The 18,491-nt window shown below is 45.3% G+C and overlaps 1 protein-coding gene across 1 annotated transcript in view; it reads right to left on the bottom strand.

The window, feature by feature from the left end:
- Positions 1-15,408: 15,408 nt before the first annotated feature.
- The window catches only part of WDFY4 (WDFY family member 4), a 229,231-nt gene continuing 226,148 nt past the window's right edge, over positions 15,409-18,491 (bottom strand). Inside the window, exon 57 of the mRNA XM_054983968.1 lies at positions 15,409-15,524. Coding sequence (XP_054839943.1) covers positions 15,409-15,524 — 116 coding nt within the window. The remainder of the gene's footprint in view (positions 15,525-18,491) is intronic.

Raw genomic sequence — 18,491 nt, 5'->3', positions numbered from 1 at the left:
TGTATTGTCTGGGATTACTGAGCTACCAGAGGTTACTGAAGATTTGGAATCTGTTTGTAATGGAACGGGTGACGAGTGATCTTAAATTAAGAAAAGTAAGTTTCAGGTAGATAGCTGTGTTGGTCCACAGTAGAACAGCAGGATTAGAGTCCAGTGGCACCTTAGAGTCCAACAAGATTTTCAGGGTCTAAGTTTTCAAGAGTCAAAAGCTATTTGAAGATGGGAGTTTTGACTCTTGAGAGCTTTTACCCAGAAAATCTTGTTGGTCCCTAAGGTGCCACTGGACTCTAAACCTGCTAAGAAAAGCTAGGATTCAAATGCAGACCTTTAAAAGGAAATGGTATTGATTCAATGTGTTTTGGAAAACATATGTTGAGTTGTTTAGCAATGCTACAGTTGATAAAATTAATGGGAGCATTATCTTATATACTAATAGCCAAGTGGCAAAGATCTGGGATACTGCTATCTGGAGACTAGAGCCATGAACAGACAAGACAGATCTTCCTGCACAACTTAAAAATATCTCAGGTTTGCAGAAAAAGCTGAAATTTAAAAAAAAATACATTCGGAGGTTTAAAAAACAAAATGATAGGAGAAGCTCCCATAGCTTTAACCAGATGCCCTCACTGGCTGTTGCTTGGCAACCATAACAGTTTAACCAGTGTTCCTGGTTTAGTTTCTGTCAGTAAAAAACAGCAAAGAAGGGACGCCCTTTTCAGGGCTGTTTTGGATTTTGAGGGAGAGCTCATTGGGGCCAGGCCCAGAAGCAACACTGGGTGACTTGATACCTCAAGACCTGCATGTCTCATCCAGCTGCTTACTACTGTTCAACAGCAACCCACTCAAATCAGGATAGTGTAGTTTTTAAAGTTTGGAGTAGGATGTGGGAGACCTAGGTTCGACTCACCACTCTGCTGAAGATCACTGGGTAACTTTGAACAAGTCACACAGTCTCAGCCTAACCTACCTCTCAGGGTTGTTGTGAGGATAACAGAGAGGCAAGGAGAATGATGTAAGCTACTTGGGCAGCTGTAAGTAAAGTAAATTAATAAATATAGATGAAGATAGGGGACAAAAGTTGTTTAGCGGGTTTGGAGAGAAGGCGGTAGGGAAATGTGAGTATATGGAGGCTGCCAAGAGGAAATAGTGGGGGGGGGGGCAGGGGATACAGGGAAAAGTGAAGTACGCCCTGCAAGGCCATGTAGGTCCCTCACCATGCAACTGGGTCCAGCTCGGCCAACACCACACAACTGGGCCATAGACGAGTGGGGATGGGGGATCCCCCCGCTCCCAGTATCTGTCCCTGCCACCTCTCACCTGGCTGGCCTGGGGGAAAGATGTGGGGAATGGGTCCAGGAGCCCTGCAGCATGCCCCAGAGCACTTCCTTGTCACACCAGGAATGACACAAAGGAAGTGCTCCCTGTGCAAGAGCGTGCTGTGCGCGCATGCAAGGTGAGTTCTCTCAATGTGCACCCCCCACTCCTGCTCCCCCATCCCCTGGTTTGGGCTCCCGGGTGCCTGGCCACCCCAACGGGTCCCCACTTATATAATATATCCTTTATGGAGTTTTTTAATGTCATAATCCGACTATGGTTGGGCCAATTCAAAGGGGGTCCTGAGCGACCACACACTTTGTTCTCCTTAAAGATCTGTCTAAGGGCACTGTGCTTATAAAAGCAGGCTGCCACACTTACAAATCCCCCGCTAGCACATGAAGCCATGGAAGATCTATATGATTCCCACTTATGGTGGTCCAGCTGTGTGCACACAACCAGGTGTTAAAAGATGGAATCCTGGCAACCGGACAGTTAGCAGGGGAAGCATTCGGCTGGATTCTGCTCCCCCATTTTGCCATTCTTACGAGCAGCCGTTCTGTGGAATATTTAGGTTTTAATAGAGGAGTGCAGGCCCACTTTTTGCCTGTGCCAGTGTATCAGGGCACGTGTCTTAGGGCATCAGGTGGTAGGCAAGCATGCTTCTTTCCGTGATGGGGAGCTGTATTCTCTCTCAGGAAGAATGTGGTGCCCCCAGTGGCCACATTGGGAATATGGTATTCATGGCCAGAAGAAAAGAATGGAATGAAATGCCTGACGGGCAGCTCATAGAATCCATACAAAGGGGGAGGGAGCCAAAGGCCACGTCTATGTATCACTATAAAAAATAACAATAATTGGGATGCTTCACCATTTCCTGAACAACCCGTAATTAGGTTAGATAAGAAACTAGCAGTGTCTAAGAGCTATAAATGTCTAAATTAAGTTATTTTGAAAGTGGCCGGCACTTTGACATTTTGAGAGTTCAGAGTAATTGAGGTATTGAGATAAAATTGCTCCTGTTATTTAAAAGGTCATTATCTTCTTCAGTTAGATAGATGGAGGCTATTTTCCACTCTAGTGAGCCGTTCTATTTGGGGCAATTAGCCAGGCTTGAGTAGATTTCCACAAGCTCGACTCCCACTTATCACCGCTCTGGCCGTGAAGCACAGAAAGGTTTGTAAATACTGGCGCAAAAGAGTCCATCTGTATTCAGCTCACAAGCAAGCTGCCCAGCCTGCGCTTGATGAGAACTTCAAGGCTCAACAGCACCCCCCCCCTTCTCTTTGGATGGCGGGTGCCGTTTTGTAACCAGTTCCTTGAATTGGCTCAGAGCATAAGTGAAAGCAAGAACAGTTTGTAAGTATACTTCCGCACTTCAAGCACTAGGAATATAAGGTTGGGAAATGGTGTGTGTGTGGGGGGGGGGAGAGAATGGCAAGGCTTAAGGATATCCTGGTGATCTTACTCAAGGAAGCCTCACCCTGAAAGTCAAAACTAGAGATGGGCACAAACCAAAATACGAACCAAAGTTTGCCAAGAACCAGGCCATTCTTTGGTTTGCAAACCGGCAGTTCATTGGAGGGCATTTCTGACAACCCGGGATGAATTGCTATGATTTTTAGTCCGGTTCGTTTGGTTCATTTTTTGGTTCATCACTGCAGACAGTCTGGCGCCAATCAATCAGTTTCCTAGGCACTGGGGGGGATGGGCTTTCTGCAGACCTTCTGCTGTCCAGAAGTGATGTTTTCACAAACCAAATGAACCAGTTTGTGAAACGGGCAATTTCATGCCGGTTCGTGGTTCATGAAATGCAACGAACCACGAACTGCAACGAACTGCCATTTTCCCAGTTCATGCCCATCTCTAGTCAAAACCTAAAAGCATGTGATGGTTACACCCAAGTGTTAGGGTGAAGAAGAACTTGCAATGTCCAGCCTTTGACCAGGTGGATTGTGTTAAAGAACTTGGAGGTTGAAGCTGGAACTAGAGTTGCATTTGGAGTGGTTAAAATCTTTTCTTGCTGATTATGTCCAGAGGGTTGATTAGGAATCATCAGTATGGGATTTAGCTGTTTGTCCTTTACATGAAGCTGTTATATGAGAATGTAAGCAGTCTTCGCGTTGGGTGCCATCTACATTATGACGGCAGCCACCTTTGTCTAAGGCACTGAAGGCAGAGGTCTCTGTTCCGGGCCTAGCAACCACAGTCAAGTGGATGAGGGTGAATCTCGACAAGACAGAAGTGATGCTGGTTAATAACATTGAAGTCTTGGTGCATACCATCACACTTCCCACTTTTGATGGGGTTCAACTGACTGTGATTTTGTGAGGAGTCTGAGAAAATCATGTTGGACCCAGAGTTGTTATTGAAGAGGAAGGTTAACTTAGCTAAGAATATATTCATCTCCCACAGAGATGGAGCATAATTGGCTCAAAGCTTGGTACGTTGACACAGCCAACCTAACCACATTGAGTCATACCACATTAATATCAAGCCTGGATATGTTCTACATGAGGCCTCCCTTGAAGACAACTTAGAAATTGCATCTGGTGCAAAATGCAGTCACTCCCTTACTGTCTGGAGCAAACAGCAATGTACATATTATACCTGTTTTTAAAGTGCTTCACTGGCTGCCCATTAATTCCCACATTTAATTCAAAGTCTGTGTTAGTAGACATAAAACTTTTCTTGGCCAAGGACCCACAAACGTACAGGAGTGCCTCTCCTGATATGCTGCAGTGTGCTTTGCGGCTCAAGGCTTGTTATAATAATAAAAATAACATTTGATTTATATCCCACCCTTCAGGACATCTTAATGCCCACTCAGAGCAGTTTACAAAATGCGTTTTAATTATCCTCACAACAGAAACTTTGTGTGGTGGTTGGGGCTGAGAGAGCTCTGAGAGAGCTGTAACTGGCGCACGGTCACCCGGCTGACTTCAAACGGAGGACTGGGGAAATCAAACCTGGCTCTCCAGATTAGAGTCCTGCCGCTCTTAACCACTACACTAAACTGCCTTACAGACAAGTGAGAACACTGCCTGCATAGCCAAGAGCTTTTTCAACAATAGCCCCTATGTGGTAGAACTGCCTTTCTGAAGAAGTTAGGTAGGCTCTCATGCTATCAGTTTTTCAGACACAAGGAAACGAGGGGAATCTACTCAAAAAGTACGACAAAAGGGTGAAAAAACACAAGTAGAAAATAAAGCTCAATTACCAGAAATTTACAAAAAACTGTTTAAATAAGTTTCTGGTAATTGAGCCTTATTTTCTACTCGTGTATTTTTTACCCCTTTGTCATCAGTTTTTCAGAGGCTGTGCAAAGCTGAGTTATTCTGACAGGCATTTATGTGCTCTCTGATGTTCTGGCTTTTATGCTATCAGATACTGGGATTGTTCTCTTTTTTATCTCTGGTTCATTAGGGTTTTAAAAAACATTGATCCAGAGGAGTTAGCCGTGTTAGTCTGTAGTAGCATAACAGCAAAGAGTCCAGTAGCACTTTTAAGACTAACCACCTTTATTGTAGCATAAGCTTTCGAGAACCACTGCTCTCTTTGTCAGATGCATCTGGTTTTAAAAAACATTGATACAGAGGAGTTAGCCGTGTTAGTCTGTAGTAGCAAAATAGTAAAGAGTCCAGTAGCACCTTTAAGACTAACCACCTTTATCGTAGCATAAGCTTTCGAGAGCCACAGCTCTCTTTGTCAGATGCATCTGGTTTTAAAAAACATTGATCCAGAGGAGTTAGCTGTGTTAGTCTGTAGTAGCAAAATAGTAAAAAGTCCAGTAGCACCTTTAAGACTAACCACCTTTATTGTAGCATAAGCTTTCGAGAGCCAAAGCTCTCTTTGTCAGATGCATCTGGTTTTAAAAAACATTGATCCAGAGGAGTTAGCTGTGTTAGTCTGTAGTAGCAAAATAGTAAAAAGTCCAGTAGCACCTTTAAGACTAACCACCTTTATTGTAGCATAAGGTTTCGAGAGCCACAGCTCTCTTTGTCAGATGCATCTGGTTTTTTAAAAAAATTGATCCAGAGGAGTTAGCTGTGTTAACATTGTGATCTGTCTTAAGTTCTTTAGGAGGAACAGAAAGTTAAAATTGTTGAAAATAAACTGTGATGTGGGAACTTTGGCAAATTACCTTCAGCACATGAGGAAATAATTAGAACCAATAAAATGATTAAAATCAGTGCTGAAATAACCTACATGCAGGCAGGGATGTGCGCACACACACAAATGTTTTTGTAAAAGTATTTTAAAAGTTTTTTTTTAAAAAACGTGCTTTGTTTTCATCAAATACATTATTAAACATCCCACCAAAAACTGAGCCTTTTATACCCTCACTGAGGACAATGTTCTACAGGCCTCTCTCTCTTTTTCTCTGTGTATGTGTAACTGAGAGCAGTATGTGTAACTGAGACCCATTAGTACAATCCCATTGGATCATAAGCTCTGTGTAACTGTGGTGCTCGGTCATTATTGAGAGAAGAGATTTCTCCAGGTCTGTCTTGTGCCTTGGGGAAGGCATTTGTTTCTATCTTACCTTGCAGGTGGCAGTCCAGGTGGTACAAGCAAAATTTTGACTCTTAGTGTCTACCCAAGCTAGCAGCACTACCTATCGCTGCAGGTGCGTGTGTGTGTGAGAATAATATTTGCCTCTTTTCACCCTGACCCCCCCCATGCACAGCTTACTGTACTAACTGCTAATATGCACAAGCAACACCTTTGCTCATGTCTAGCAGGTTGAATACCTCAGAACAGACTTTCTAGCAAACGGGTTACTGTCCATAATGAATGAAGACAGCACCGTTAGTGATCTAAATGTTTTTGGAAAGACAGACCCATTAGTGCAATCCTGTTGGATCATAAGTTCTGTGTAACTGTGCTGATTGGTACTAATGCACTCTCTCATCAGTCACCCCCTCCCTCTGACTTCCAAGAACTCTAAACCAGGCTACCAGGCACCAGATTCAGATAGAACTGAAGATTTGTAAATATTACCATTATTATTTCTTCCATTTGTGTTCATTACAGTAGCTTTATTAACAAACTAATTTTGTTTTGGGTTTCAGTTACCTAGTACCTGAATGGACAACCCTGCCAACAGTACAGATGCTAATGATCTATATGCTAATTATGCCAAGTATGGAATAGCAGATCAGAGTGATGGTATAGGGACTGTAGGAGGTGATCAATATCACAGCAGCAAGGCCATCCCAATGCCTAGAGCTTCAGCACAGTCCTTTTACAGGAGACCTAACCATCCTGTTGATGTGCAGCTTGCTGCCATCTATCAAGGACAAAGCTGGAGAGAGAAATACGTGGGCATCATTATTACAGACCTCTTCAGACAGCTGGTGCTAAATAGGCGGATACAGTCAAGGGGTAGGAGAACAGGATGAGAAGCCTCGGGTTGAATGCAGCTAGGACCTTTACAACACAACAGTCCTACAATTAGGAGGCAAAGTTCAAAGTCAAGCTGTGAGTTGTGGCATTGGCACAGACCCTTATGTGGTTATGGCTCCTCCCAACATCTAGCCTATCTGGAGACCAAAGTTCCTGCAGCATCTAACTGGTCTGAAGCTTAGTTCCATAGATGGCTCAAAGCACTTAGAGTGGAAATACATGTATCTAGTACCTGGGCACACTCAAGTGCAAGATTTTATGTAAGAGCGCCAGTTTGGTGTAGTGGTTAAGAGTGCAGGACGTAATCTGGAGAACCGGGTTTGATCATCTCCACTTCTCCACGTGAAGCTAGCTAGGTGTCCAGCCTGGCTAGGGGATTCTCTCACTTCTAGTGAACACAGCGATGGCCTTGAGCTCAGATGGCTTTAAAAGGCGTTAGATTAATAGAGGATTAGGTCCATCCATGGCTACTAGCCATGGCGAGAAAAGGGAACTTCCACATTAATGAACTCTTGGTGTCTATCATTTATTTATTTGTTTCATTTATACCTCATCTTTCTCCCCAGTGTAGACCCAAAGCCATTCTTCTCATTTTGTCCTCACAAAAACCCTGTGAGGTAGGTTAGGCGGAGAGAGTGGGACTGGTCCAAGGTCACCTAGTTAGCTTCCGCAACAGAAGCTAACAAAAAAAAATCTCACTGAAACTCAAAGTGGATTACACTGTATAAAGTCAATGCAATCAATAGGGTGGGACATCTAATTAGCAACATAATCAAACTAGGATTACAGAAATTTGAAACAAATCAAAAAGTATTAGCCGATACAAGTAGCTGGCCCACAAGGACTTTTGGAAAGATGTCTTAATTCCCCTCCACCATTATTTCCCACCCCAGAAAGCCCCCATAATCACTCCCCTTTCCCTGCTTCCTTGTCTCTTTTCCACTCATCAGACAACCTACCGGTTTTTGGCCTTCTGTCTCCCCTCTTCCCTTCCCCTGGCAACTTGTAACTAGGAGTACCATTGCCCAGCTAGGGCAGCCAGTCCTAGAGAGACTGACGTCAAATACAGTCTCTGTATCAGGCATCTGACGAAGAGAACTTGATTCTCGAAAGCTTATGCTAAAATAAAATTGGTTAGTCTTAAAGGTGCTACTGGACTCTTTTTGATTTGACGTCAAATAACAATGTAACACACTTTATAAATGCTATCTGAAAGTGCTAGGTGCAAAATTCACAGTCTACTAATGGTTATAACAGAAATAAACACGTCATTCTATCCATTTTCAATATAACAACAACAACAGTACAAAACATTTCTTTCACGACGCTGTTTCCTGGTTTAAATATATTCCAGTTTCACAGGCTTAATCTAATGATTACATATAAGTAAACTCATTACAGTCCATAGATCATTGTAATGTGTTCCTGTTACTTGTTTCTTATCAGATGCTCTCAACAGGCTGTTGGAACAGTTCAGAAAGGCACCCTGTATTTCCACCTTCAATGAGATGCGGCAAACCCTTGCTGACTCTGTTAAAAGCCCAGGTGTCGTACTAGGCCCAGCATTACTGCTAAAGAAGCAAGTTAATGCTGCTGCTGCTGCAGCAAACCCCCCCCCCCCCGCTGTTTTCCAACTTAATTTAGCCCAGAAAGGTACCCCCCCCCCACACACACACATTGACTCAGCTGATCTGCTCACCTGGATTCATGCCATGTTAACATTGAGACTGGACTACTGTAACGCACTCTGCACGGGCTGCCCTTGAAGTCAACTCAAACTCCAGCTGGTACAGAATGCGGCAGCTCTGTTACTATCAGGAGCTAGACAGAGCATGCATAATACTCCCATTCTGCATTCAGTCTATTGGCTGATTATCAGTCACCAAGTTCAGGACTAGTTACTGTTACATACAAAGTGCTTCATGGCTTTGGACCCTCGTGTTTGTAAGCAGCCTCTCCTCCTATGGTCTGCCATGACAGTTTCATTCATCCCAGCAGTCCCGTCCTACAAATGAGCAAGAACAACAACTGCCTGTACTCGTGCCTTCTCTGTTGTGGCCCCCACCTTGCAGAATGGCCTGTCTGAGGTCGGGAAGTCTTTCAAGCATCATAAAAAAGAATTATTCAGAAGGGTGTTTCTATAAAGGTTATACGGCTCTATTACAACAGAATGTCTCAGAAAGTTTTTTTATATATATATACAAAGAATGGGACTGTGGACTAGACTACTGCATTTAGTATGCATTATCTGTTTACTGTATGTGTTATCCTGCTCCCACCACATTGTCTTCTACTTATGTAATAACATTTTCTGCATTGTTTAACATCATTATATTTAATTCTCAATGTGGCCAAATCTGTAGATAATTCTATCTAGAGATTGAAGCCCAGGGCGACAAGACAGATCTTTCTCCAAACCTGAAAAAGCCCTAGGTTTGCAGGAAAAAAAAAGAAATCTAAAAACAGAGGGGGGATTTCCCCCCCCCCATTAATAGAAACAGCACCTGTAGCTCAGTGGCTATTGTGGGGGTTGTTAGGCAAGCACAACAGTATTGTCAGCCTTCAAGTCTTAGAGCCAAAACACACAAAACGCCTGATATGCGGAGGACACAAGTTGGTTTCCCACAAGGTTTCACCAAGCCAGAGGAAGCTGAGAGCCAAGCTACAAGTGACGCCTGACACAGGTTGGACACTTGTCAGCTTCCCTCAAGTTTTGATGGGAAATTTAGGCGTCCTGGTTTTACAGCTTGGCTCTCCATTACAGCTGCAAGACCAGGACGCCTACATTTCCCATCAGAACTTGAGGGAAGCTGACAAGTGTCCAACCTGTGTCAGGCATCACTTGTAGCTTGGCTCTGAGCGAACTGACAGTGGTGAGAGGGAGGCGGTCAGAGGGAGCTGACAGTATAGCTGCAGATAGGGATGGTAGATAAAAGATAGGTTGATGAGTGTGTGGGAAGGGGAAGGACACAGAGAACTGTAGCCAGAAGGAACAAAAGAGGAAATATTGTAGGGGAGGGATACAGGGGGAAATGAAGCATCCCCTGCAAGTCTTTATAGGTTCCCCACCTTGACAACTGGGCCTGGTGGTTAGCAGTGGACAGTTGGGCCTAGGGAGGCTAGGTCCTCTTACCCTCCAGGCAGGAGAGGAGGACCTGGCACTTACTTTTTTATTTTTCTTGTGTGCACACAAAGCGAACGAGTGCTCCCAGCAGGTGCAATGATGTCACTTCCGGAAGTGAGGTCATCGTGCCTGTGGGGAGCGTGCCCGCTGTGTGCTGGCCCAGGAGGGTTTTTTTGCCTCCCAGGCCCGTTCCTCGGGGCCTTTTCCGCCCGCTGGCTGGGTTAGTGCTGGCAGGGGGCAGGGGGTGGGAGCAGGGCAGCCCCACCAGATTGGTCTTAATGCATTGCTTCCTGGATGAGAACGAAAGAACGAACAGACTTCATGAATGAGCGAAGCTGACTGCATCTCTTGAGGAAGAGGATGAAACAAAGTTCAAGCCGGCACTTTGTTGAGCTGCACGGCTTTCACCACTTGATTGGTTCTATTGACTGGCCCTTAAGGGTGCCTTTCTGAACTGTTCCAACAGCCTGTTGAGAGCATCTGATAAGAAACAAGTAACAGGAACACATTACAATGATCTATGGACTGTAATGAGTTTACTTATATGTAATCATTAGATTAAGCCTGTGAAACTGGAATATATTTAAACCAGGAAACAGCGTCGTGAAAGAAATGTTTTGTACTGTTGTTGTTGTTATATTGAAAATGGATAGAATGACGTGTTTATTTCTGTTATAACCATTAGTAGACTGTGAATTTTGCACCTAGCACTTTCAGATAGCATTTATAAAGTGTGTTACATTGTTATTTGACGTCAAATCAAAAAGAGTCCAGTAGCACCTTTAAGACTAACCAATTTTATTTTAGCATAAGCTTTCGAGAATCAAGTTCTCTTCGTCAGATGCCTGATACAGAGACTGTATTTGACGTCAGTCTCTCTAGGACTGGCTGCCCTAGCTGGGCAATGGTACTCCTAGTTACAAGTTGCCAGGGGAAGGGAAGAGGGGAGACAGAAGGCCAAAAACCGGTAGGTTGTCTGATGAGTGGAAAAGAGACAAGGAAGCAGGGAAAGGGGAGTGATTATGGGGGCTTTCTGGGGTGGGAAATAATGGTGGAGGGGAATTAAGACATCTTTCCAAAAGTCCTTGTGGGCCAGCTACTTGTATCGGCTAATACTTTTTGATTTGTTTCAAATTTCTGTAATCCTAGTTTGATTATGTTGCTAATTAGATGTCCCACCCTATTGATTGCATTGACTTTATACAGTGTAATCCACTTTGAGTTTCAGTGAGAAAGGCAAACTACAAGTGAAGTAAATACATAAAAATACAACAAAATTAAAAAAAAACAGAAGCAGCAAACCTCTGAATACCAGTGCTGGGAGGCAGTATCAGGGGAGGGGAGGGCTACCATTCCCCTGCTCGGGATGGGGGGATCCCCTGCTCCCCCCTTCCCCCCCCACACCCACTTACTTGGTCAGTGGGGGGCTCCCCTGGGCACCCCCCGGCTGGTGCAGCATGTTTCTGCACCCACAGAGGCCCTGGTCTCTATGCCCTGTGTGTTAACCCTCTAGGGCACTGGTTGGACACTGTGTGAAACAGCATACTTGATCACTGGTTTGATCTACTGGTCAGACTCAGCTCTAGTTATGTTCTTCATGCTTAATAAAGTACTGGGGGGGGAGGGGGAGGAGGAGAAACAGCCACAAACCAGGGGATCTTCTGTACCACCAGAAATCCAACTTTGCACAGAGGATTGGACCACGTGCAATTGGGCAAGAACTCAACAGGCCCCAATCCAGAACACTTGCTTAGAAGTTAAAACAAATTAACGTGTGCATGCAGTATTTTATCAGCTCTGAGTACAAGAGAAAAATCCTTTTAACTAATCCCAGGAAAAAAAATTTAAGCATAAAAACTAAATGCATTCCATGCGCAAGATGCTCCAAGAAAACACAGAATCCGTCTATAACCCAAGCCCATATAAAATACATGTTTTCAGCATTATTTATTTCAGGCACTCCAGAAATGTCATTGGATCATAAACCAGACCTGTGGCCACCGTGTTAGAGACATGGTGGGAAGATGGACTTCTCAGCTGTGGAGACCCCTTGATGAATTAACACGATGCCGGCTGGGTTGTGAAAGAAGAGGAGATATAAATCTGGACTGCGACGGAACAGGTCCATGTCCTTACGAAGACCCACATTGCCTGTTCTTGTTACTCCAAATTGTGCATCCAAACAGTTCTGCATTTCCCTGTGTGGAAACAGACTAGGCTGGGCCAGCCAGGATACGTCTTCCTACTCCTCTACTGACCAACAGTAGATCTTTCCGCTCTCGTCACCAGCCAGGAGCTTTGAAGAATTCCTTTGGAGAGGACAGAAAAAGAGAGGAGTTTTGTGTGCATGTTTTGGAGAATAAAGGACGCCCGAACTATTCACTCATACCTTGTGCAATTCTGAAGCAAAGGGCTTAAATTAAAAACCTGGAGATTGTTCCTGGGATTGGAATGATACATTTGAAGGTACGGCACATATTTTTTGTGATTTATTTACACCTCACCTTTCCCCTGCCACAGAATGTAAGGCCACTCATGTTCTGAGGCGTTCTCTCATCCAGACCCGCTTAAGCTTCAATATCCAGATCTGCTTAGCGGCAATATGATGTGCCTTCCAACCAGACCTTATTTATTGATTTACCTCATTTCTGCTCCACTTTCTTCCCCAGCGGGGACCCAACGTGGACTATATTCCTCACCTCAATTTAATCTCCACAACCACCTTGTGAGGTAGGTTAGGTTAAGGGAATGTGACAGGCCCAGGAAGCTTCCATGGCAGAGTGGGGATCTGAACCGTGGTCTCCCATATCTTAGAGCCAAGCTACAAGAGACGAATTTCATGAGGACGCGCACGTGAAGGGAGTCACAGTGTTAGCTGGGAAGTTGAATTTTAAGAGTTCGGAAGGCTTTGTCAATTTCTCCTCTCTGAAGAGCCCGCAAAGTTGCTACTCAGAGGGTTCGTTTATTTCCTCTTCGCCTCCCAGAAGGGGAGGTGAAACTGACAAGAGCCTTCCAGAGGCAAAGAGGAAATTAGCAAACCCTCTGAGGAGCCATCTTTGCTGGCTCTGTAGAGAGGGGAAATTGACAAAGCCTTCCATCTCTTTTAAAACTCAGCTTCCTGGCTAACATTGCGACTCCCTTCACGCAAGTGTCCTCCTGTAATTCGTCTCTTGTAGTTTAGCTCTCAATCAGTCACTCTAACTCACTACACCATTCTGTTCCTTTGGGATTCTACTTTGAATGTACCCGGGGCCTTGACTCTGGAGTCCAAACCGTCTTTCAGCATTTGATCTTGATGCCAAGGATGAATCTGACACTCTCAGAAGAGAGTTTCAAGTTTGGACCACCATTGGTACAAATGCGAAATCATAATTGCAGATGCAGAAGAAGAGCCAATAGGAAGAGCTCCTTCAAATCTTATCTCCCCCCCCCCCAATCTGAAGAGGCGAGATTTTCAGTCAGCTGCTAGCTTCCGGCCTTGCACACATTTATCTTGCACCTGGACTATCAGCCAACCTGCACTGGTCAATCTGTGCTTGGCTGGTTTGTTATCTGAGTACGTACATCATGCAGATGCAAGTCCACGATGTGCTTGTATGCAGAGGGCAACTGAAGCAAATGTGGAGAGTGCTGTCAAGTCATAGCTGACTTATGGCAACCCCTGGTGGGGTTTTCAAGGCAAGAGACTAACGGAGGCGGTTTGCCATTGCCTGCCTCTGCAACCCTGTCCTTCCTTGGTGATCTCCCATCCAACTACTAACCAAGGCCTGCCCTGCTTAGCTTCCAAAATCTGACAGGATTGGGCTTGCCTGGGGTATCCAGGCAAATGCTACTTACCACAAATTATATTTTTATTCTGCCCAACTTCCAAAGAGCTTAGGCTGCCATACACGAGTTCCCACTGCTTGTGTGAACCCACCCTGAGGGTTTAGATCTTCAAGCAACCATGTCAACACATGTCTTATGAAGTCACCTTATACTGGGGTTGCCAGCCTCCAGGTGGAGCCTCAGTTCTCTCAGAGTTTGAGTTGCTCTTGAGATGACAGGCATCAGTTCCCCCAGGGAGAATGGCAGCTTGGAGGGGAGTCTCTATGGCATCACATTCTTGCTTAGCTCCCTCCCCTCCTCAAATTCCACCCTCTCCAGGCTCCACTTCCAGACGTCCAGGAATTTCTCAATGCACAGTTGGCAACCCGACCTTATACCAAGTGTGACCATTGGGCCATCCAGCCCAGCAGTGTCTACTGGCAGTGGCAGTCCAGGGCTTTGAGCAGAGAAGGATCATTCTCTATCTCCATGGAAACTGATCTCTTTAGTCTGGAGAACAGCTGTAATTCCAGGAAATCTCCAGCCACCACCTGGAGATCTCTCTGCTTCCTCTTTGCTTTGCGTCTTGATCATTATAAAGATACCTTTTTCAGAGAGCAGTCGGTGCTCTTTTCGCAGTTGGGCGGGGTAGAGGGCAAAGCCATTTTCACACGTCTTAACCGTCGTGCAAAGGTCACGCAAAACCCGTGGAATGACGGCATCTTCCTGGCCCGATTCCCCATCGTGACTGTGTTTCATGGTGCGATGATGTCAGGAATTGCGCCACGAAATGGAATCACGACAGGAAGTCACACCATGAAGTCGCTGTCATTTCCATGAGCTTTGCGCGATTGTGTGCAATGGTTAAGATGTGTGAAAACGGCCATAATTTGGCCACTTTTCGTTCACGCTGTCACCTCCCTCTTTGCATGACCACTTTGTCGTGAAAGAGATTTTTTTTTTAATGCACACAAGTCTTCCTTCAAGATTGCACATGAGATTGTAGCAGAGAACTCAACAGTGTATATTTTGCACATTCGGTGGGTCCTGGAGATCTCCTGGAATTACAACTGATTTCCGAACAACAGAGGTCAATTCCCCAAAAGAAATGGCAGCTTTGGAGGGTGTGCTCTATGGCATTGTACTTCACTGAGGTCCTTCCCCTCCTCAAACAGTGTCCTCCCCAGGCTTCATCCCCAATAGGGTTGCCAGCCTCCAGGTAGTGGCTGGAGACCTCCCAGATATACAACTGGTCTCCAGGCCACAGAGATCAGTTCACCTGGAGAAAACAGCTGCTTTGGGGGGGGGGGTGGACTCTATGGAATTATGCCATGCCAGTGTCCTTTCCCTCCCCAAACCCCACTTTCTCCAGGTTTCACCTCCCAGATCTCCGGGAATTTCCCGACTTGGAGCTGGCAACCCTAATCTCCAAGCTCTCCAGAAATTTCCCTTACTCAGAGTCGGCAACCATGTTTGCACCTAAGAAAATGCCATTCCAGTATCAAAGCATGGCTGGAGGAAAAATCACTCAGAGAGGCAGCAGGGAGCGTCTTAAAATCAGGCCTTTAAAGAAGTGGGCCTTCTGCCCAAACTGTCTTGTGCAAGACTTTTCACCTAGCCATCGAAATAATTAAGCGCCAACATGCAGAACATACCAACATCTCGTCCTGTCTTCACAATAAAACCCTCAAGACCACCAAATTTATCGCTAGTGTGCCCTCTCATGGCCACATTCGGTACTGTGCCGGAGACAATTACCTGGAGACTGCCAGGGCTGTAACAGTTGCCGCCCCTTTGCCAGGCCTTTCCGACGTGGTTGTGCTGAGATCAAGCTCTTGACAGAGAACGCATGGGGTTTCCAACTTGTTGCCTACAGTGGGGTTTGAAAATAAATATTCAGGAAACAGCTGGGGACTTTCTCTCGGGGAGGGGCATGGGGTGGGCGGTGGCAAATGTTATTATTTATGGTCAGCAACTTGTTAAACGGGAAACAAATATATTTAATCTCGGCCTGTGCTGTTGCCAGAAGGGCCCGTCCCAATTGAATTTGCAGGCTATGATAGTTACATGTGCTGACGTGTGGCTGTATCAATTGTGGGCTAAATTGGATTTGTGTATTATTGCTTTCTAAATTGCATGCCTAGTTCAGCAAAATTGTTCATCAGTGTTTACTGGCTCTGGGCTTAATAAGATGCCCCAGAATACCTTGCTGCCAGGATATAATGCAGCCCGTAATTGCCCAGTAAAAACAAATTATACGGAGTCCTAGCCTTATCAACTTATCTAAATCTGTTCATAATACAACAAATAATTAAATGCCAAGAACACTGTGCAAAAAAAGAAAAGAAAATGTAACTCAATCCTTCTGATTTCACACTTTGTGATGACCACATTTTGGGTTAATAATTTTTCTCCCTTTTAACGTCACAACGTTAAGGTACGGGAAATGACTGAAAGCCCTTTGAAAGCCAATGGAGCTTTGAGGGCAATTCCAGGGGCTGATTGGATGCAACCTGATCAATGCGGTGAGATGTTGAACGGGATGTGCCGGCAAACAGTGGCTGTGGCTCGCATGCGCGTGGAATCCTGCCCCTTCCACTTGTGATTGTACTGGAAGTATTCTGCCAGAGTGCAAACTTCAAGCTACAGAATAGACTCAATACCAGGTGAATGCTTCTGTCTGTCTGCAATCAACAAATAGTACGTGGCAGGAAGGGATGGATGGTATTTAGAAACTCTTCCAAACAGAAGCTGCGTTTGCAGCGGAAGCATGCAGAGAAGCCATTAAAGCCCTACTCCCTTGTTAACTGTGCAGTGAGTAAATTGCATGCCTCATAATGGAACAACAGAGAATGCTTTTGGACACAGAAAACCAATTTGCAAATGGGTAGCTTTGTGTGTGTGCACGCACACATGGATCTGCACACACCAATCTTCAAATGTTCATGGATGCCAAAATGAGGCTGCTGGCAGTTACTGTGTTTGAGGAGCAGAGCTCTGGGGCCATTTATTTACATATTATTAAGTGCTGGAATTTTCATCCCGTCTCCGCTGTGTCAGCTTCCCTTTCCCTTGACTTGAGATCTGCACAAATCACAGGGCAATGGGCAAACAATGAAGAAAGCTTTGCACTGGGGGCCCCCTACTGGTTTTGCACAGTCTGGGAGACAGCTGCTTTATTCAGCATCCACTTTCTTTCCCTCTCCCATTGATTTGCGATCAATGTGCACATGCCAGAAGTCTGGCTTGTGTGGGATTGGTAACAATAAGTATTTTAAAAATTTTAAAAGCTGGTGAATTCTAGTAATCTCCTCCCTGCTCCTAGACAGAACCAGAAAAGCCTTGTGGTGAGTAGAGGTGGGCACAAACCAAACCATGAAGCAAAATTCGTGATGAACCAGGCCGGTTCATGATTTGTGAACCAGCGGCTTGTCAGATCCCATTTCTGACGAACTGCCACGAACTTTTAGGCTGGTTTGTTCGGTTCGTTTTTCAGTTCATCATTGCATACAGCCTGGCGCCCATCAGTTTCCTAGGCAACAGGGAATGGACTTCCTGCAGATCTTCTGCTGACCCGGAAGTGACCTTCTGCTGACCCGGAAGTGGTGATTTGCTAGCCCAGAAGTGACATTTTCACGAAAAAAACCAAACTGATTCATGAACCGGTGCAGGTTTGTGAAAGTTCATGGTTCGTGAAACGTGACGAACCACGAACCGCATGGTTCATTTTTTTTCTGGTTCGTGCCCATCTCTAGTGGTGAGTCTCAAATGTATGCACTCAGAGGAAGCTGTAGGGGAAGGAGGTTTGCACATCATGTGCATCTTCTGAGGCACATCTGTCTGGATGTTCTTGACACTTGTTCAGAGAGACAGCTTGGCTGATCTCTCAGAGTACATGATGGTGGTGACCACATCCCACCAATGCAGTGAGAAAGACTGAGAAGTAGAGTTGCCAGGCTTCCCACTATGGTGGGTAGCCCCCTGCCAGCAACCCTTATCGCACACTGCAACTCCAAGAGGAAGATTTTTTTTTTTCAAAAAAACCCTTGGCATTGGGTAGCTCTAGGAATCTCTGGAAATTCTATGGTTTTACCATAGAGTTTCCAGCAATTCCTAGAGTTACCCAACATATCTTCTGGGTTTTTCTGGAAGTGACATCACGGTACATGCGACATCATGCCTCTGTATTCCTACCCCCAACCTCCTCCCACTAAGCAGGCACCACAAACTTCTCAGGCAGATAGATCCTCCAAAAGAAGCCTAGCATTTGGAGCTCCTTCTACCTCCCCATGTAAATGTTCTGCCTTCTCCCAGTCATTTTCTTGTATCTATTTCATTAATTACTTAAGCATCTGCCCTTATAAAATGGTCACTGCTTACGCAGGAGGAATGGGAGAAAAATGAACTGCCTAGACGATGAACACCCAGGTTTTAAACTGCCAGACCAGGTTGAAAGACACACACCCCCCCACTGGGGACAGGTAGGTGTTTCGGCCTACCTGCATATTACAGTGCATGTGGTGATTTGTGTATATGGTTCTCTCCCATTTTTCCCGCACAACAACCCTGTAATGTAGAACTGACTGAGCAAGAACGTCCAGCTCATGACCACCAGGACAATTTCAGTAGAGCACGGTGGACCACACTTGCCTATTCCCCCTTACCAAATGGTCCATCAGAGTTCCTGCAGCATCCTTAGAGGAACCAAGCAAGTCTGGCTCATTCTGCCGTAACTCCGAGTTCTGGTCCAGGGCTCTGCTTTACCACAGAGCCAAGGGACAGGAACTTTGCTGGGGTGGGGCGGTCAGTGAAAGGCGGCAGGGGTGGTGGTGGAAAG

Source organism: Eublepharis macularius, chromosome 6, assembly GCF_028583425.1.
Source record: "Eublepharis macularius isolate TG4126 chromosome 6, MPM_Emac_v1.0, whole genome shotgun sequence".
NCBI lineage: Eukaryota > Metazoa > Chordata > Lepidosauria > Squamata > Eublepharidae > Eublepharis > Eublepharis macularius.
This window is presented reverse-complemented; position numbering and strand designations above follow the sequence as displayed.